This window comes from Salmo salar, chromosome ssa28 (genome assembly GCF_905237065.1).
Source record: "Salmo salar chromosome ssa28, Ssal_v3.1, whole genome shotgun sequence".
Taxonomy (NCBI): Eukaryota; Metazoa; Chordata; class Actinopteri; order Salmoniformes; family Salmonidae; genus Salmo; species Salmo salar.
Window position 1 is genome coordinate 2,649,542 of NC_059469.1, and position 20,715 is coordinate 2,670,256.

Sequence of the window (20,715 nt, forward strand, 5' to 3'; positions counted from 1 at the left end):
TTTGAGGCAGAAATCCAATGCAGTCAATGGTACCTAGATTTGCATTTTCATACTTCATGGCCAAATCTTCTTGTATCTAAAATTGATTGTTTAGCTCAATTAAGTCATATAGATGATGTGGACATGAAGCGCACAAATGCTAATATAGGTACCATTGACTTGCATTGGATTTGCATTGGAGTATTTGTAATCATGTTGACAAGTTATTCATGGATTACATGGAATTGTAAGTAGCCAATACCAACATGGGTAAATTGCCACAGTAGATTTGCTATGGTAAACAAGGGAATACTTCATTTCAGTTGTAGGGAATTGTCATATTTCAATGAGTAGGTTTAATTTATAACAAATATAATCGCCCGTAGTGAACAGGACAAACATGTCTTGAAAGACTTTGAGAAAGCAGAACTAAAAGTTAACACCGACAGCTTAATGCCTATTGATGGTTTAGCTGAACAATTTTGCTTACATAATAAAATACCATCAAGCATGACAATTACCCTCTGTTCTTTACATTTCAACTATTTTGTGCTGCACACATTACTTATAGTAAACCTATAAGTTCAACAAGTCATCAGACACAGAATGTACAGAAACCCATAGAATAAATCCATTAAAAGCAGTGCCATTCATTCATTCTCTCGTTGGCTGGCCCTCGCTTCATACTCGTTGCCAAACCGACTGGCTCCAGGTCATCTACAAGACCCTGCTAGGTAAAGTCCCGCCTTATCTCTGCTCGCTGGTCACCATTAGCTGCACCCACCCGTAGCATGCGTTCCAGCAGGTATATCTCACTTGTCACCCCCAAAGCCAATTCCTCCTTTGGCCGCCTCTCCTTCCAGTTCTCTGCTGCCAATGACTGGAACGAACTACAAATATCTCTGAAACTGGAAACACATCTCCCTCACTAGCTTTAAGCACCAGCTGTCAGAGCAGCTCACAGATCACTGCACCTGTACATAGCCCATCTATAAATAGCCCAAACAACTATCTCTTCCCCTACTGTATTTATTTATTTTGCGTCTTTGCACCCCAGTATTTCTACTTTGCACACTCATCTACTGTCAAATCTACCATTCCAGTATTTTAATTGCTATATTGTATTTACTTCGTCACCATGGCCTATTTATTGCCTTTACCTCCCTTATCTCACCTCATTTGCTCACATTGTATATAGACTTATTTTTCTACTGTATTATTGACTGTGTTTGTTTTACTACGTGTGTAACTCTGTGTTGTTATATGTGTCGAACTGCTTTGCTTTATCTTTGCCAGGTCGCAGTTGTAAATGAGAACTTGTTCTCAACTTGCCTACCTGGTTAAATGAAGGTGAAATAAAAAACAATTAAAAATACATTTCAACAGTGGTGTAAAGTTCTTAAGTAAAAATACTTTAAAGTACTACTTAAGTCATTTTTTTTGGTATCTGTACTTTACGAATTATATTTTTGACAACTTTGACTTCTACATTTCTAAAGAAAATAATGTACTTTTTACTCCATACAGTTTCCCTGTCACCCTAAAGTACTCATCACATTTTGAATGCTTAGCAGGACAGGAAAATTGTGAAATACACACACTTATCAAGAGAACATCCCTAGTGAATCTGGCAGATTCACTAAACACAAATGCTTTGTTTGAAAAGTGTCTGAGTGTTGGAGTGTGCCCCTGGCTATCTGTAAATAAATATTTTTTTAAAACAAGAAAATCATGCTGGCTGGTTTGCTTAATATAAGGAATTTGAAATGATTTATACTTTTACTTTTGATACTTAAGTACATTTTAACAATGACATTTACTTTTAATACTTAAGTATATTTAAAAACAAGTACTTTTAGACTTTTACTCAAGTAGTATTTTACTGGGTGACTTTCACTTGAGACATTTTATTTTATTATGGTATCTTTACTTTTACTCAGTATGACAATTGGGTACTTTTTCCATCACTGCCATTCAAACGACCATGTTGAAAATACATTTCAGCCACTAAAATAGATTTGTGCAATTTATTTATTGGCTGATTGACAATTGCAGTGTACTTACTTACGTGCTGATTGAAAGGAGACCCCTTTAGCAAGCACAGTTCATATTTTCAGCATTTCATTCGAAAGCATGATCTTTAAACTGTTAGTATTTGAACATATCACAACCACAAACATGTGTCCAGTTACAAACCTTTTTTTTCCTGAAAGGAAAAGTACACACAGAGAGATAGGCTGAACTGTCAAACATAGTATAGGCCTAGAACGTTTGAAACCTATGCACTCAAATCACCATGACTCGTGTCACCGATTACCATTCATAAAAACTACCTATGAGAAACTTGGTTCCATGAACAAACTTAGGAATGTTATGGTTGGATATACGTAGTGTTGTGTGATAGAAATATATGAAAGGGGATGATTCTTACAATGTGAAAGAGGAAAATGAGTACAAGTGTGATGCAGAGACAACATTTATAGATGCGAGTCCTACAGTACCGCAAGTATGACTCGTATGCTTAAATCTGACATGCAAGTGTCTCCTAGAAAGAAACAGCTTATTTCCTTAGTCTGCAGTGTCTGTTCCTTATACAATCCACAGGTCAAATGTTGCGTGTTGCCAGACATCTAAAATAACAGTACTTTTGATATATACATAGAATATTGCATTGTTTAGGCCAATTCACCACTATATCTAAAAGAAATCAGACATTCAGTTCTTTAGCATTCCTATGTAGTTGAATCCCCGTCTCAACCATGTAAGTCCTTCAAATCAACAAGAGTAGTCCCAATACCCAACACAATGGAGAAGATTGGAATTCTGATTACATTCAATACCCACAACCTCCATTCTCTTTGGGAACAGTGAACCAACCCTGGCCCTGTCAATAGGTAAGGCCCATGACCTAACATCAGTGCCAAAATGAACCCCCCCCGCTTTCTCATTGGGTGTCATGGGTCGTGTAGCGGCCTGGCTGATTGGCCGACCCGGCCCGTCAGTAGTGAGTTGTCGGCCATGGCGACCAGCTCGTTGACAGTGTGCAGCAGGTTGTGCTTGTGCTTCCTCAGCAGCCACTGGTTGAGCCGCTGGTCCCTGAAGCCCATCTCCAGCAGCACGGCCATCATGGAGGCGTCCTGGCTGGCCGGGTCCACACCACGCTGCAGTGAAGAGGGTGGGGGGGAGCCAGGTCAAAAGATTAGTTCTGGTTTGTCATGTTAAAGTGCACAGGGGTTATACAATAATACTGTACAAGACATGCATCACCTTGGTCTTTTGAGCCAAAAACGCTTTAAAATAGATCAGCAACTTTTATCACAGTTATATGAAAGAATCACTCATCTTTATGATGTTATAACCATTCATCATAGAGCATATTAAAAAGTTACGTCAAGTTTTATCTCATGGCAGTGTGTGACCAGGTGACGTATTGTGCTGTATGTGGGACCTACCTGTGTGGAGCAGCTCTGTCCAGTGAAGAGAGCCTTGTAGGCGGACGCTGCCACTGACAGAACCCCCTTGACTAGTCCCTCCGTGATACCGCCTTGGCCCCTATAGAACAGGAAGGATGTTGTCAGCCACTATGGGGAACAATTTGTTCCAGGGCCAGTGGTTTGGAGCTAGCAATGCTTTCACAAGACCCAAAATGCCACAAAGCGTGTCAACAAAAAGTTGTGTCACATTGTTATATCACCAATGACATCACGCCATGAATGTCTTTAAATATCTTCTCTTTATTGCGGTTTTATCATCTACAGTTTTATCTTCTGATATCTACCTGTAGGCAGGTAGCGTAGTGGTTAAGGGCATTGGGCCGGTAACCGAAAGGTTGCTGGTTTGAATCCCGAGCCGATGAGGTGAAATGGGTTGACGTGCCCTTGAGCAAGGAACTTAACCCTCATCTGGATAAGATCGTCTGCTAAATGACTAAAATGTAAATGTAATGTTTTGTCATGTCTCAAAAATACTGTGCCTATTAACAATGAATGATTAGTAGATATTGAAACGTTTCACATTCAAATAATCATTTGTTGGCAGAAACTAAAGTGTTTCAACTAAGACAAATGAGGACAAACATTTTTGGGGAACCTTTACCATTGAAAAGCGATATTACAAGTATAAATACAGTAAAGTACAAACACTAAAATGTTTGAAGCAAAATAGCGTTTTTTTTTTTTAAATGACAATTGCTAAATTCAAGGAGTTGGTCTGATGGGTGCACTCTCACGGCATCAGCCTCCCCCTTGCTTACGGGAACAATGGAGAAGCAATAGAGGACCAAAGAGGAAAGGCCCACCTGCCATATCATGAGGAGACCTGGACCACCTATTGAGATGCGACTTTTGTTAAGTAAAATCAGGTGATAAATGAGGTACTAGGGAAGCTGGAGTGGGTCTTTTAATATTGTGTAGGTGTTTCACCTTGGGCGCAGGGAGATGCAGGGTCTGGAGTTGTACGTCTCAAAGGCACTGGCTAAGTCTGATGGTCTCGTTGAACTAGATACTGAAATAAAGATGGGGGGGGGACATACTGGATGAGAGAGCTAATATAGAACAGTTGAGACGTTTTCCTGTTCCCGTCTCTTCAAAAGACACATGTTTCCTTTCTGGTCAGTGGCCGCAGACAGCGAAGTGAACACATCCTCAAAAGACACGACTGAACAAACAAGACTAGCTAGTCACATTAGTTAAATTGCACATTTTCTGACTGTGTGATCAGAGCTTCCAAAAAACACGTGGCGTCTGCTTCATGCAGTGAAAAGGCTGTATTTTGTAGACATTTTCCCAACCTGCTGTGTGTGTGTCTCACCATTTAAATGGACCGCTGGTTGGCATGGTTCTACTGGTCCAGACGCTTGTTGACGTGTTGGCTCTGCAACATGGACTGCTTCAGACCTGGAAAACACACCAAAAATAATGGTATACTGATCGGAGAGAGAAGGGACAGTGGACAAGAGTATAATATGAGTCTGATAGTCCTCCTGCAGAAGATACTGAACAATTTGCACACTTTACTTCAATAAAACACACTGCAAACATGTGTGATTGAACAGTAACATAACATTGGTCGTGATATCATTGTCCCCTGTAATAGCTAAGCTGATAGCCTACTATTGCCTCAGAGAGCCCTCTCACCTGTGTGTGTACAGGGCCTGTGGAGGCAGGAGAGAGACCGGCGGTGGCACCACCTCAGGGGTTAGGGGGACAGCATCCAGCGTCTGGGAGGCACACAGCATCTGGTTGACATTGCTGTGCATGGTGGTCTCCGTGACTGCAGCCTCACCCCGCTCTTGCCTCTCCCCCTCTGGGGTGGCTCTGTCCAGCTCCTCAGGCTCAGAGTCTGGCGCCAGCTCCTGCTCCACGGCTGCGGTAGTGACAGGCTCCGAGAGGGCGGAGCTGTACGTGGGCTCGACCAGCGGCCGACTGGTGTCGAAGCAGTCCGGCAGGACTATGACGTAGTCCTCGCAGGAGGACGAGGACAAGGTGGAGATTTGGCTGCTCACCTCGTCCCAGTCCGCTCGCTCGTCTTCTTCTTCATGTTCTTTCTCCTCTTCAATCTCAACGTAGCTCTCATCTTCTTTATCCTCAGCTTTCTGGTCCTTCACATCCTTTCTGGCTTTGTTGTCTTCCATGTCCTCCTCATTCATTGCATACAGCTCCATGTACACATTTTCAACCTCTGAGGACAACGCATTGAGAAAAAAAAAAACCTTTTTCTGATTATGTCTCGTAATCATGGCTTCTGCTAATTTACAATTGCCAATGTGTAAAAGGTGAGAACATTACTTGGTGCATTTTGACTTGAGTTACTAGAGTCTGTAAACAGAAGCAGACAGGCTGCAGTGAGAGCTGTTCCTTACCTGTGACAGTCTCCTCTGGAAGTGTGATCTGGGGAAGGCCTGGAGGTGAACCTTGATCTCTCATAACCCCCATCATCAGCAAATCTGGTCCTGTCACTCTTAATGCTGTGTCATAGCCAAAGACAGGGCCCGAGGCTACAGCTTCAAAAACTAAAACAACTTTAGTTTTTAACTTCAATTTAGACTATTTAGTTATTTAGCAGACACTCTTATACAGAGCGACTTACAGTAGTGAGTGCATACATTTTCATATATGTTTTCATACTGGTCCACCGTGGGAATCAAACCCACAACCCTAGCATTACATGACAGTCATAACAAATACCACAGATAGTGAGTGGACCGAACAACCATACTTTATCGTTCAACTGAGTCTCATATCATTTTCACTTAGTGATGTTTACATGTTTTCACATTTTGTTGGGAAATTCAACCAAACAAGATGGCCGCCTCACCTTTGGGCTTGCAGTAGCTGGGCTGATGTCTGCGAGGGGGCTTGTGGTCGGGAGCCTCCTCGAGGGCGAGGGAGCGGATCACCGTCTCACACACAAACTGAGTCCCGCTGATGTCTTCCTCCTCGTGGCCAGGTGGGTCCTCGTTCACTCCTGACCACAACACCCAATACAAAGATTAGGACCGTGCCTGATTCAGGGTCATCACTGGGATCAAAGCTTCTTTTCTCTCAACTTCTTTTACTCAAGCTGACACGTCCCCCTAGTTAACATAATGCCTCAAGTCTAGCCTACATTCATAAGCAACACAACATCTCACAATTTGATATTGTTTTCACTTATTTACTGTACAACTCAGTATGGTGAAAGTCCACGACATTCACCTCTGCCTTACCTAGCAGGTTGTTGACCCGGTTCATCTCAGTGTTGTTTTCGATCTGGTCGGTGCCTGGGTGCTCCAGTAGAGGGCCATTGTGGGGCAGAGGGGACACACAGGGGGTCAGATCTACCAACGGAACAAAAATAAACTCATCTTGGTCATCACAAGTCTGCCAAGCATTAGGTCTTTAAACGCTCTGAATATCAGGGGAAAAAACGCCCCGCCAAAAAAACCTTGACGTGCATTGTTGTGGCATCATATTATTTCTTACCGACTGGAGTGTTGTTCGGAACTTTCTCCAACTCTTGCACAATGTTAATATCCAGCAATTCAAAGGACAACAGATCCTAAAAAAAAAAGTACAAAAATACTAATATTGTTGAGTCATTGAATAAAGCATGAAGTTGCCCCGTGGTGTATGATGATGTCTACCTTTATGGCAAAGCCAACGCACTCTTCCTTAACCTAAGCCTTTCCTCACCTGTGCAGTGAGCAGGTCTACAGAGGGGAAGTGGTAGTCTCTGTGGCAGTAGTCTACAGACATGGCCAGACCACTGTCCCTGGAGCTGTTACTCGACATCCCCTCCACAACCACAGGCCTGGGCTCCACCTCCTGAAGAACAGTGTGGAAGAATATCCGAACATGAGCAAGGCTTGGAATTATATAATGATACTAATAGTGGTGGAAATAGGCTGGATTTTGAGGTTTTATTACTGAACCAAAATCCAGCCCTATAGAAGTGTCTGCATTAGCTAAATAAATATTATTGCTTTGTACCTGGTGTCAAATTTGCTTAGTAAATCCGTCCCTGCACTAGTGTATGAACAGGGTAAAGAAATGTGAATGGGACACAGAGGTGGTTGACTTGCCAGGCATTTGTTCTGAGGACAGTTGGCGTGTGGGCTGGTGCTGGGGGCCACCACAATGCTGCACCACACGCGAGGGCCAAACTGCTCTCCGCAGTGTGCAAGGCGCCAGTGGGAGGTGTAGGTGCCCTCCATCACTGGGGCGATGAAGGCCACACTGACCACGCCCACCTGGCCCGGCTGCAGGAGGGGCACGGCCACCTCACGCTTCTCCTCCAATGCCAGTGCCAGGTTACCCCACATGCACTTCAGCTAAAGACACACAAAGACACAGGCATGCAAAGAAGACACAGACATTTACACAAACCCAAGGAACCAGACCCAAACACTTAAACAGAGAACTTACACTGAATCCACAAAAGGCTGTAGCACTGGTCTGGTTAATCAGACAGGGTAAGTACTAATTACAAGTAATCAATAGTTACAATTAGGTGGGGTTAGTGCTAGTAGTCGGGTTAGGGAATGAGATCGTTTTAGTATGCAGGTTAGGGACTGAGATTGTTCCTCTTGGGTGGTACCTTGGTCTCTGAGGTCCAGTTGATGATGCCTGAGTTCTTCATCTTCCAATACTTGATGAACTTGGTGCCGGGCTCTCGGCGGGTCCCGTCGGGCAGATTTTCATCCAGAAACAAGGCAGCCATAGTGGGCACCAAGGTGGTGTAGGAGACCTCGGGACCCCTAGTATTTCAAGTGTACAGAGCATTGTTGAAAACAGCCCCGGCTTCAGACCCATCCCTGTTTTTTTATGAATCATCAAAAAAGCAGGATCCTTTTTTGCAGCTCAAAGCAATTTTTTTGTTTAGAAATATATGAAGCAGCAGCAGCAGATTCACACGTGAGGTAGTTCCATCATCCACCAGCGATAAACTCTATTACAACTATTACAAAGATGGCCTATTTCTTGAGAAAATATTTGATTTTTGCTCCATGCTGGGCCTAGAGACACCCAGCACTCTGACGCCCTCCTGGGGTGGCGCTTACTCTGGACTGCAGGCCTGGGGGTCTGGGGCAGGGCCTGGTTCTGGGGCCTGGGTAGCAGCAGGGGCCTGGGTGGTGGCCACGTTGGATCTGGCGGAGGTAGAGGCAGGGCCGCTCCATTGCAGGCCCCTCTTCTCCAGCCTCAGCTTCTTCTTAATCTCCTTCACCTCGGCCTTGAGCTGCCTCCTCTCGGTTTTGAGGCGCTGGCGCTCAGCCTTGCGCACGGTCCGGTCTCCTCGCCTTGGAAACCTGGGCACAAAGAAAATATAGACAGAGGTGTGAAGGCTGAGCATCTCCTACCAATACAAGAAAGTAAGATAGGTAAAATAATGCATAGACAACATCACAGTAAAGGCAGGCTTCTACATCCAGCGGACTAACCTTAATTCTCCTGACATGCCATGCTCAGGGATGGAGAGGGGAGTCTTGGTTCTCACCAGGTTGTGGCTGGGGTCGTGGCTGTGTCGACACAGCTCACATAAGATACAGGACGGACACACTCTGTAGAAAAACAGGACACCAAAAAGAATGCATGCACAAGGTTACTTATATTACTACTTGAAGGTGACATATTTAATGAGGAATAAGTAAAATAAACATTTTATACTATTTCAACTTCTGAGTTAGTCATTAACAACATAATAGCATTGATCTGTTACTGTTGTGATGCGTTTACCTGCACTGATAAGCTCCATCGGTGGCTGGTCTCTTGCATTTGCTGCATTCTGGAGTGTAGCCCAATGAGGAGTAGGCGGGGGGGCCGGTGGAGGAGGAGTTCACCTTTGGGCCTTTGATATTGACTCCGCCCACTGCTCCAAGGACCTCGAGAGGCCCATCAGGATTGGGGGCCTTGTGGGTGCAGCACTGGCCAGAGAAGTCGCTGCACATCCTCTCCACTACCTCCTTCACCACCTCATCCTTGAACTGACAGGAGAGGGATCCCGATTAAAAAAGGTTCTTACATTTATTTATTTTAAAGTTGATTTTTAGGGACGTTTACCTTTATATTTCTGAAATAGTAAAGAATATAATTTCAATATGGACTTACTTTTTCCATGTAAGATCTAAACCAAGCTGGGGGAAGCTTATCCTCTGGCTTAGTCACTTTGTTGTCCTTCACAACCACCTATAAAATCAAATGATCGACATTTAACTAATGATGATTAGTCAAATTCATACTATGAAACCAAAGTGGGTGTTCATCAAATCTTAGCTCTAGTTTTATTATTACATTGGCACAACATTTCATGAAGACAATGATTATATCGCTCGTGCAAAAATATACCATCCTGACAACACTTTTCTTACATTCAGACAACATTACATCAACATTGAAAGCCGTGAGTGGTGCTCTTACAGCATCTCTCTCGGGGGTGACCTGTGTGCCTTTGTCCACAGTTTTGACCCTGGAGGGGTACGGCGGGGCCGGCCGGAGTTCCCCCTTCAGCTCCTTCACTTCTTGGGTCTTGACCGGCCCAGTGCCAGCCTGACCCTGCTTCGCCTTGTAAACGTTCATGTGCAACTGGTTCCCCTGCTTCTCTGCACTCTGGAGGAAATACATACACCACATACCACGTTCAGTAATAACGTACAACATTCTACACGCTGGAAGAAAAAGTTAAAATAATAAAAAAAATTGCTATTGAAACCCATGAAAGAACATATAAGTTTGAATACCTTCACACCTTCCTCATATTCCTCTGAAACACAGACACGCAAAAGAGATCAGAGAATACATCTGTGTTGGTGAAGATTATGAACTGTAAGGCTTTAATAACAGCCCCCAAAAAAATTAAAAGCCTATTAAGTTAACACTTTATTTAAATACCTTGGCTATTGATGGAAACCTGGATCAAAGAAAAATGAGATACAGAAACAAGATAGTGTTACACAATATCTTCAGTTTACCGTATTGTTTACTGTATTCAGTATACTGAATAATAAACAATTGTTAATATTGGGGCGGCAGGTAGTCTGGTTCGAATACAGGAGCCGAGGTAATAGTGGACAAAACCTCAATTACCTTGACTAACCGGTGCCCCAGCACATTGACTCTGTACCGGTACCCCCCTTTACATAGTCTCGCTATTGTTAACTTACTGCTGCTCTTTAATTATTTGTTACTTTTTTTTTAACTGCATTGTTGGTTAGGGGCTTGTAAGTAAACATTTCACTGTAAGGTCTACCTGTTGTATTCAGCGCATGTGACTAATAAAATGCGATTTGATTTGACAAGGTGAAAAAAAATCTGTTGCTGTGCCCTTGTGCAAGGCGCTTAACCTTAATTGCGCCATCGGCGCTGTACAACGCATGGCGACCCTGGTCGTGATCCTACTCTCTAGGGGAGTTACACTTGTGTGTAAGAGGATACATATAAGAACCCCCCCAAATGTATCTCTTGTGTGTTATTATTACTACTGTTGTTGTATGTACATCAGAAATGTTACATTTACATTTACATTACATTTAAGTCATTTAGCAGAAATGTTGGCACTGCATTCGTTGAAATAATACACAGTAGCACAAAATACATTTGAACTCACCTCCTCGTTGTCCTCATCAAAATATTTCACTTGAAAATGGCTTATTCCAAATGATGCTTTTATCTGCAGATTCAATTTAAAAAAGCATGATGATTGAGGATCAGCATAACAAGATAACATCACATATAATCATCATTTGTGTTGTTAGAAAGATCATTTGCAGACAGATGTCATTCGTGTGGTGTAATGTTATGCTAGCTAGGCCTGCTAGGCAAGGGGCCTCGAAGAACCCAGGTTAGCTAAACTGCGCCAGCGCTAATTACCCAGGCTTCCACCGACTCCCATTCCGACTTGTCCAAATCTGGAGCCACAAATCTCTTTACATTTCCCCTGAAATTCACTTTAATAGTAACAGGGAGCCCCATGGCTGCTTTTTGCGATTAAATCAGGACAATCATGGAAGGTAATAGTGGACAAAACGAGCTTTCGCACTCGCCAATCCTCTTGTTTACATCTTCAGCTGCGTTCAGGAAAATACGATGACGCGTTCAGTGCATACCTAATGCGCATGCGTATTCGTTTGTAGTGTTGTCGCATGTTGAATACGTCATTTTTAAGCTCACAAGTGTGGCTGACGGGAGTGGGAAAACCACACGTTTAGCCCCGAATTGAATGAATTGAGGACAATCAATTTCCTCCCGTTTGTGGTTAAAGAAGATGAATTCTCTCCTCAAGGTGGACAATGAACTCAAAACTAAGGTAAAACATGATTTATCAACGCCACATGTCACGAGACATAATGGGGGAAAGTTGCTAGCTAGCTAATGTAATGCTAACGTGACCTAGCTTGCAATTATATGAATCAGAATGAGGCCAAGTGTTTAAGGTAATTTGCTTTATCTTCCTGCGCCCGTCATAACGGACAAGGCAAACTGTCTAACAACAGGGTGCCCCTCCCTGAACAAAAGGGTTGCTGTGCCGCATATTTCGGTGCGAGCTAACGGTGTCGAGGTACCGGTAACTCAATTCGGCTCAATTTTTTTTTTAGGCCTAGTCAGTAGAGTAAGCATGTTGAAATGACGTTGATCAACTGATGACTGGTATCATATTGCAGACAGTAGTCTAGTCTACTCACTTGTTGTATTTAAACAGACTTACTGATTTATTGAATTGTTTGCCTGTGATATAACAGTTGTTTGGTTGTTATTTGTTCAGGTCGATGCTTTCAGAGAACGAATTACTGGGGAGGTGAGTTTCCTTTCGGTGGTTTATTCATTGAGGGACAAAAGCAAATATTGTAGCTAGCTACCTGTATCTAGATCTGAATGTCATTTTCCAACTCAACTCTTTGTTTCACAGGCGGAGGAGTTAGTTGCAAGTTTTTTCCCAAATAAGTTATTGGAACTTGACCATTTCCTCAAGGTAAACATTTATGTCATCAGAATGAAATGATTAGTCAAATGTCCTCTGACTTCCCTTTATAGTGTGTGTATGGGTTGTTGGTCATCTGTTGCAGGATCCTGGCTTAAACATCTGTGAACTGAAGGAAATACACTCAGAAATCAACTTGACTGTGCCAGACCCCATTATACTCTCGAACCTCCACGATGGACTTGAAGCGGTGAGACTTGGAATGGAATAGTAACACCCTGTAAATTACCAAATGCTATCTGTGATTGCATGTGTTCATTGTAAACAACTTGATATCCTCTTCAAAGCAAAATGCCAAAAAGAGGAAGATGGAAGATGGCTCTGGGGAGGACAAGGGTGAGTAGTTTTTTTTACCACAAGCCTAGTGTATGGGTGCCTGGCTTTGTCTGAAAGTGGGGGTGGAAAAGCTTAGGTGTAATGGCTGCTCCCGAGTGGCCCGGCGGTCTAAAACACTGCATCTAGAGGTGGCACTACAGACCTGGTTCGATCCCAGGCTGTATCACAACCGGCTGTGATCGGGGGTCCTATAGGGCGGCGCACAATTGACCCAGCGTTGTCCGGGTTAGGCCGTCATTGTAAAATAAGAATTTGTTCTTAACTGACTTGTCTAGTTAAATAAAATACTTATCAAGTAATGCAAACAGACCCTACGCAAGGATAAAGTGACTAAGTGGACAATTGAAATTGGTGAGGGGGCACAGTTTTTTGGGGGGGGTTTTGGAATTTATATTGAATTCTGCTTATCACGCTATACCACAAACAAAGTTCAAATGCAGAGACTCAGACTATTGAGTGCTTTTGGTTGGTGGGAAATATGTAGCCCTCATATTTTATTGGTCACATACATGTTTAGCAGATGTTATTGCAGGTGTAGCCAATGCTTGCGTTTCTAGCTCCAACAGTGCAGTAATATCTAACAAGGAGTATCTAACAATTTCACAACAATACACACAAATCTAAAGTAAAGGAATGAAATTAAGAATATATAAATATTTGGACAAGCAATGTCGGAGCGGCATAGACTAAAATACAGTATATACATATGAGATGAGTAATGCAAATTATGTAAACATTATTACCATGACTAGTGTTCCATTTATTAAAGTGGCCAGTGATTTCAAGTCTATGTATATAGGGCAGCAGCCTCTAATGTGCTAGTGATGGCTATTTAACAGTATGATGGCCTTGAGATTGAAAAACAGCTTCTCTCTGTCCCAGCTTTGATGCACCTGTACTGACCTCACCTTCTGGATGATAGCGGGGTGAACAGGCAGTGGCTAGGGTGGTTGCTGTCCTTGATGATCTTTTTGGCCTTCCTGTGACATCGGGTGCTGTAGGCGTCCTGGAGGGCAGGTAGTTTGCCCCCGGTGATGCATTGGGTAGACCGCACCACCCCCTGAAGAGCCCTGCGGTTGTATGCGGTGCAGTTACTGTACCAGGCGATGATACAGCCCAACAGGATGCTCTCAATATTGCACCTGTAAAAGTTTGTTTAGGTTTTAGGTGCCAAGGTGCTGTTGCGCCTTCTTTGCCAAACTGTCTGTGGGTGGACCATTTCAGTTTCATTTCAGTTTGTCAGTGATGTGTACGCCGAGGAACTTGAAGCTTTCCACATTCTCCACTTCGGTCCTGTCGATGTGGATGGGTGGGTGCTCTCTCTGCTGTTTCCTGAAGTCCACGATCAGCTTCTTTGTTTTGTTGATGTTGAGTGAGAGGTTGTTTTCCAGGCACCACACTCCCAGGGCCTTCACCTCCTCCCTGTAGGCTCGTCATTGTTGGTAATCAGGCATACTGTTGTGTCATCTGCAAACTTGATGATTGAGTCGTGGGCACAGGAGGTGGCTGAGCACGCACCATTGTGGGGCCCCTGTGTTGAGGATCAGCGAAGTGGAGGTGTTACCTACCCTCACCATCTGGGGGCGGAGGGTCAGGAAGTCCAGGACCCAGTTGCACAGGGCGGGGTTCAGACCCAGGGTCCCAAACTTAATGATGAGAATGGAGGGTACTATGTGGTTGAACGCTGAGCTGTAGTCAATGAACAGCATTCTTACATAGGTATTCCTCTTGTCCAGGTGGGATAGGGCAGTGTGACGGCGACTGCATCGTCTGTGGATCTATTGGGGCAATAAGCACATTTGAAGTGGGTCTAGGGTGTCAGCTAACGTAGAGGTGATATGATCCTTGACTAGTCTAAAAGCACTTCATAATGACAGAAGTGAGTGCTACGGGGCGATAGGCTGTTTGTAACTGAACAAAATGACTGAATGCAGTCGTACACATGGGTGTCTTAACAAAATAATGCGAACTAAATGCTGAAAGTAGTACCCTAGTTATTCATGCAAACTAAGATACTAAATAGCAGCTTGTCTTAGATTACCGACACAGCTGCGAATATGAACGAACACAATGCCGGCAGCGTATGTTAGTTCAGCGTATGTTTGTGTCTTACTTTTCAGAAGAGTTGCAGTCTTCTTGATGCTCTGTGGAACTTCCTGAGTAATTGATCATTTCATTCTCCCCGAAATCGTCTTGTAAGATCCTCCTCAAATGCCAGTTGGATTAGTTGAGCTCTCCTTGGGTGTAGCATGCTTCATCTGTGCTGACTTAAGACGTTTGTCAGTGGAAAATAAGTTATTGCCAGCTGCCTATCATTTAACAAGTGTTGACACCTCCGTTCCCATTGCACTCAACTTGTTTTTCTTTCCACAGTGCAGTGCATTTCAAATGCTCCTTGTTTGATGCGTGCATAGTGAATCCTTTGGTTCTATCAATAGCATGCATCCAGTTAGAATTTCCAGCCTTGGACAAAAGCCGTGGACCCAATACTGAACTTTTGACATGGGAACCAAAATGTCGCATCTGCAGAAACCCAGTATTCCAGCCACTCTGTTCCTATGAACCGGTTGCTATTACATGGACGTTTTTCAACAGAAAACCTGCGGCTAGGTTAAGATTCTAACCTGGTCCGCCTCCTCTGTTCCAAGATTTGTCAGTAACAGTCAGAAGTGGGAGGGGCTGTGGAGCCATTACCCCGGTGGCGGTTGTTGAAGGGTACGTCGGCTCTTCACACGGAACTAGTCGAAGCTCGGCAGCAGCATCTTCTGCAGGGCTTGCCGGCGGCTTCGGTGGTTTGACTTCTGATATCCATTGTGGCTGGTTAGAGCTAAATAAGCTAATAACACTAACGCCTTTTTACAGCTAGCAAAGAAGCTAACTGAACTCTAGTGGTGGGGCGTGAAGCAGCTTAAACTGTAAACTTGACCCTGTCCTTAAATCGTGCAGTTCTCTACTAAGATGCAACCTTTTGTAGGCTGGTGGAAGGCTACTCAGTCCTACTGTGCTCCGGCGAAATCGGACATGCCTGTGCTCGTCATGGTTCTAACAGGCAAAGTGAAACGCTACAATCAATTTGCTTGTGGTGAATGCAGCTCAAATGATGCGTAACAATACCATTGGACCAACGCCATCAGATATGAAACAACGATACAAATGTAAGAGCACAACAAAATGGATGAAGAATTGTATTATTGCAGGTGCCTTTTCATTTTAAGCATCAGTGGTACAACTAGTGCTTTCTAACTGCACTGACCCAACACAGTGTGTGCGGGATCGAAGCAAAACTTGTGGTCAAAACCATTCATCTTGAGGTGATGGGGGGTGGGTACAAAATGCAATCTGTTTATTATTATATCATATATATTTATACAATCGCCATATCTATTTTAATACCTAGCCCAAAACATGACTAATTATTGAAAATGACAAATTACCCAATGTATCACGATATTTTTCTAGTAAAGTGGGGATGCAAAAACATGTTTTCACCCCTATTCTGAAAGTGGGGTTGCAGCTGCTCCATTTGCTCCATTGCTCAGGCACCTATGGTCAAGTCCAGTGGTAAGACCTCTGTTCTCTCGTTCATCTTCTCTTCCCCTTCTACAGTGGCTGGCACCAAGGTTTTTGTCATGCCCGGTGGGATGATGAAGAGCAATGCCAAGCTGGTGGACCTGATCGAGAAGGTCAAGCCAGAGATCAGGACACTGATAGAGAAATGTAACACGGTACGTAGCTTTATCCCACAGTTTCTTCCTTAATCTATTAGGGCGGGTGCTCATGTCACTCATTACTTATCACCCACGATCTAATATTCCATCTTTCTTGTTCTTCAGGTCAAAATGTGGGTTCAGTTGCTAATCCCAAGAATAGAAGATGGCAACAACTTTGGAGTTTCAATTCAGGTGCCATGTTTACTTCAAATGTATTAAAAGGTCAAATGTTATTGCTGTCTGTACCTAAGGTGTTATTTAAGTGTATAGCTACATTGAACCATTACTCAATTACTGATTTGGCCTCTGCAGGAGGAGACAGTTGCTGAACTCCGAACAGTGGAGGGAGAGGCAGCATCTTACCTCGACCAGATATCCAGGTACTAACCTCAACCCAGTCTTTACTTTGTTTACACTGAGCACTCTTACTGTAGTAGACTATGTGAACATCTTATTTCCTATCTGCCCATAGATACTACATCACAAGAGCAAAGCTGGTGTCCAAAATAGCAAAATACCCACATGTGGTAAGTGTGATTTGCTAACTGCAGGTCTGGTTGGCAATCTTCTTCCAGGCAAAAACGTATCTACACAGTGTGTGCATTCACTGAGGGCAAAACGATGGTATGGCCATTTGGATATCGTCCCAACCCTAGTATGCATTATTTTACCTGCACCTACATTACTATTTACCTTATGTCACTCTGTCACTAAACAGGAGGACTACCGGCGCACAGTGACGGAGATTGATGAGAAAGAATACATCAGCCTCAAGATCATAGTTTCAGAGCTGAGAAATCAATACGTGAGTCAAATGTCCTGTTATACACAGGAATAGTTTTCCTCGCCATCCATTTCTACCTGCAAGTTAACACATTGCGTTCTAATCCTGAACTCTGCTCTGCTACAGGTAACGTTACACGACATGATCTTGAAGAACATTGACAAGATAAAGAAGCCTAGGAGCAGTAATGCTGAGGCGTTGTACTAAGACTGACCCAACCACCCTTCCCCTGCCATGTTGTCAAGTTTTACGGTACCCCAAAGCCTGGGTTTGGGTCGTCTGACAGACTAGAGCTAGACCATCACATCCAGATCAGTACAATCCAGATACCATAGCCCCAGTAGAGACAACCACACGTGTATTTTTTTCGTTTTTGATTTGTAAAATATCGTCATTGTTTTAAAACCCTTTCAAGAATACGTTATGAGATTGCTCGACGAACAGAGAGAGGTCTAGAAAAAAAGTGCTATGTATTTTTAAAAATGTAATTAAAAAAACATTTTGCCCATGCATCTCCCACTGTCTTTTGTTGAACTTATTTAGACCCAGCTTTGTTTTGGATTGGTCCAAGATAGCGTTGACCATTTTGTTATCTGTCTACTGCTTTATCGAATGTGTTCTATTGCTGCGATAGGAGACAAGTCCCTTGTGGCTCACTGAAGAAGTGCTTTTAGCAGCTGTGTGTTCAATTACCCTGGTGATAGTGGTAATGGCTGACTGACTTTATGCTGGATATTATGAACTCAAAGCAGAACAATTATTTCAGAATGTAAGATTGTTATGATTGAATAAAAAAAAAAAATATTTCGTAAAGTATTTAAAGACATGTTCCAGACCTTTTGGCGACTACTAAGCTGTGCTGTGCCATTTTCCCCACATGGGCCAGCCACCTAGCAATACGAGTTCAAGCCAATGAGCTTCAGCTCCTCGCCATTTGAGTGACGGCTAGCAAGAGGCGCAAACACAGCAGAGTAAGAGAGCAATGACGTGGCGGATATATGTGACGTAGAATGCAATTTTCGGGGACCAATTTCGGTTCATGGGTGCTACGTTCAGAACTACTGGTTAAGTATACAGAAGTATCTCTTTAACAGGGAAATCCCATTGAGACCAAGGCCTCTTTATTTTTCTTTTACAAGGGCATCCCGCACACAATCATTTACAATTCCAACGCAATAAAAATACTATTTACAAGCAATTGAAGATAAGTAACTTACAAAACACGATCATGAAAAAACCAGACCCATTCCTCAGTAAAAGTCAGAGACATTGTAAGGGCTCTTGTTAGATGAACTACAACAATGCTGTTAACTCTAGAAAGGTGTTTCTTCAACTAATTTTACTGAATTGAATCATATCGTAAGAAGGCATTTGGAATAGTTTCATTTTTAAACAGCATGTTTCATCATGCTTGATGTTCTTCAGGGGTGAAATGGATCATGCAATATTAGACATCGTTACACTCATTTCTGCTCACATATACCATTGGCATAACCATACCGTCCCGTAACCCATGTTTTAGCAATGCACTTGTCACCCAGTAGATGGCGCTAAATAGTACATGTAAGGCTGGTGTTAAATGAAGATCCCCAGCAGTGCAGAAGTCAATAATCATGATTTATATTTATAATAACACACATCTTATTCGACCGAACTGCATCTTGATCACTTACGTAACGGACCTTAGGTCCCTTTTTGTGAACATAAGATCAGAGAACAAACATGCAATACATGGGTTTTACAGACAATGTTTTGTTCAGGTATTCTGAGGAAATTATATCCACCTTTCAAACAATGTATATTAATGATGAGGCCATCTGCTCTTTTTAGGTCCTTACTACTGAATAGTGTCTGTTCCAGGTATGTAGGAGTCAAAATAAGAATACTGGAAAAGATCGAGTCTGCATACTGTCGAAAAAAGGAATACATTCAAAACTGAGGCTTAAATACAATATAAAAATGTTTATAAAAAAAACTGGTGCACCAAAAAAATCATAATGCAACAAAGTGCAAAAATCTAAGTTGAAAACAAACAAAAAAATCAGCCTTAGTCCATCATTGTAAATTGGCATACACACCGGGCTTCTATTTCAAAGATAATGTCACGTGATCAGGTGTCCTTAATGTTTTGTATACTCTGTGTATATGTTTTACATGCTTTTTATTTATTTTGCATGTCAAAATGCCATTGGAGTAAATGTTTTCGCACCACACTGGTGGCAGTTGTGAAAAAAGTCAATAGTTGGAAGTGTTGCAGAGCTAATTGAAGTTAATGCCACTGTTGATTTATATCATTTTTTCATTAATAACTCTTTGGAACCCATAGCGGCCATTAACGGGTTTTCTTTAAATTACTATAGCGGCCGCGAACGGCCTTGTTTTTCTAACAATATCTGTGTGGCAAAATGTACTTTCTAACAAACTGTTGTCGTATTCTCGTGGCTGTTGTCATCAACCAGAAACCGGAAAGGTATGCTGTCATTTTACTTTTAAAAGAAAAAAAAAATAATTTAGTCAGCGCCATAAGTATTTGGACAGGGACACAGTTTGCATCATTTTGGCTCTGTACACCACCACAATGGATTTGAAAGGAAACAATCCAGATGTGGTTTACTTGTAGACTTTCATCTTTAATTTAAGGGTTTTGTGAAAATTATTGTATGAACCGTATAGGAATTACAACCATTTTTATACATAGCTCCCCAATTTTAGGGGCTAAAAAGTAATTGGACAAATGGATTAAATAGGTTTTTTACTATTCAATGTACACACAATACCCCATAGTGACAAAGCAAAGACAGGTTTTTAGACATTTTGGCAAATGTATAAAAATAAAAAAATAAACGGATATGTAAATGTTATAAGTATTCAGACCCTTTAATGAAGCACCTTTGGCAGTGATTACAGCCTCGAGTTGGGTAAGACAGTATAAGCTTGGCACACCTGCATTTGGGGAGTTTCTCCCATTCTCTACAGATCCTCTCAAGCTCTATCAGGTTGGATGGGGAGCGTCGCTGCGCAGCAATTTTTAGGTCTCTCCAGAGATGTTCGATCGGGTTCAAGTCCAGGCTATGGCTGGGCCACTCAAGGACATTCAGAGACTTGTCCCGAAGACACTCCTACGTTGTCTTGACTGTGTGCTTAGGGTCGTTGTCCTGTTGGAAGGTGAACCTTCGCCCCAGTCTGAGGTCCTGAGCGCTCTGGAGCAGGTTTTCATCAAGGACCTCTCTGTACTTTGCTCCGTTCATCTTTCCCTCCACCCTGACTAATCTCCCAGTCCCTGCTGCTGAAAAACACCCCCACAGCATGATGCTGCCACCACCATGATTCACCGTAGGGATGGTGCCAGGTTTCCTCCAGACATGACTCTTGGCATTCAGGCCTGGTTTCATCAGACCAAAGAATCTTGTTTCTCATGGTCTGAGAGTCCTTTAGGTGCCCTTTGGCAAACTCCAA

The 20,715-nt window shown here is 42.9% G+C and overlaps 2 protein-coding genes across 4 annotated transcripts; one reads left to right on the forward strand and one right to left on the reverse strand.

Annotated features, from left to right (window-relative positions):
- Positions 1-1,992: 1,992 nt before the first annotated feature.
- LOC106589302 (next to BRCA1 gene 1 protein) lies at positions 1,993-11,570 on the reverse strand. 3 transcript variants are annotated; one of them, XM_014179094.2, is made up of 21 exons: positions 11,322-11,570; positions 11,059-11,121; positions 10,344-10,362; positions 10,193-10,215; positions 9,873-10,061; positions 9,564-9,641; positions 9,192-9,439; positions 8,897-9,016; positions 8,519-8,764; positions 8,056-8,215; positions 7,541-7,789; positions 7,152-7,283; positions 6,942-7,017; positions 6,686-6,796; positions 6,295-6,444; positions 5,840-5,944; positions 5,115-5,658; positions 4,789-4,874; positions 4,401-4,482; positions 3,432-3,531; positions 1,993-3,140 (listed from the first exon to the last, which is right to left on the reverse strand). In XM_014179094.2, the coding sequence occupies exons 1-21, from the start codon at positions 11,421-11,423 to the stop codon at positions 2,934-2,936; spliced, it is 3,090 nt and encodes a 1,029-aa protein (XP_014034569.2). In that variant the 5' UTR covers positions 11,424-11,570; the 3' UTR covers positions 1,993-2,933. The 3 variants fall into 3 exon arrangements, with proteins under 3 accessions (XP_014034569.2, XP_014034568.2, XP_014034567.2); XM_014179093.2 differs by having other exon boundaries at positions 5,840-5,980; XM_014179092.2 differs by having other exon boundaries at positions 5,840-5,989.
- Positions 11,571-11,587: 17 nt separating this feature from the next.
- On the forward strand, positions 11,588-17,769 carry psme3 (proteasome activator subunit 3). Its single transcript, XM_014179106.2, has 11 exons — positions 11,588-11,757; positions 12,214-12,246; positions 12,358-12,420; positions 12,515-12,619; positions 12,717-12,765; positions 16,372-16,490; positions 16,599-16,667; positions 16,788-16,855; positions 16,948-17,002; positions 17,194-17,280; positions 17,386-17,769. The coding sequence occupies exons 1-11, from the start codon at positions 11,716-11,718 to the stop codon at positions 17,464-17,466; spliced, it is 771 nt and encodes a 256-aa protein (XP_014034581.1). The 5' UTR covers positions 11,588-11,715; the 3' UTR covers positions 17,467-17,769.
- The last annotated feature ends 2,946 nt before the right edge of the window (positions 17,770-20,715 follow it).

Bases quoted from the DNA above. Each gene is read 5' to 3' on its own strand.
- LOC106589302 (XM_014179092.2), bottom strand. From the start codon at position 11,423: ATGGGGCTCCCTGTTACTATTAAAGTGAATTTCAGGGGAAATGTAAAG. The intron at 4,483-4,788 runs GTGAGACACACA...TCTTTATTTCAG, and splicing joins ACCAGCGGTCCATTTAAATG to TATCTAGTTCAACGAGACCA. The intron at 3,532-4,400 runs GTGAAACACCTA...CCTGTTCTATAG, and splicing joins TGCATCTCCCTGCGCCCAAG to GGGCCAAGGCGGTATCACGG.
- psme3 (XM_014179106.2), top strand. From the start codon at position 11,716: ATGAATTCTCTCCTCAAGGTGGACAATGAACTCAAAACTAAG. The intron at 16,856-16,947 runs GTACTAACCTCA...ATCTGCCCATAG, and splicing joins TACCTCGACCAGATATCCAG to ATACTACATCACAAGAGCAA. The intron at 17,003-17,193 runs GTAAGTGTGATT...GTCACTAAACAG, and splicing joins TAGCAAAATACCCACATGTG to GAGGACTACCGGCGCACAGT.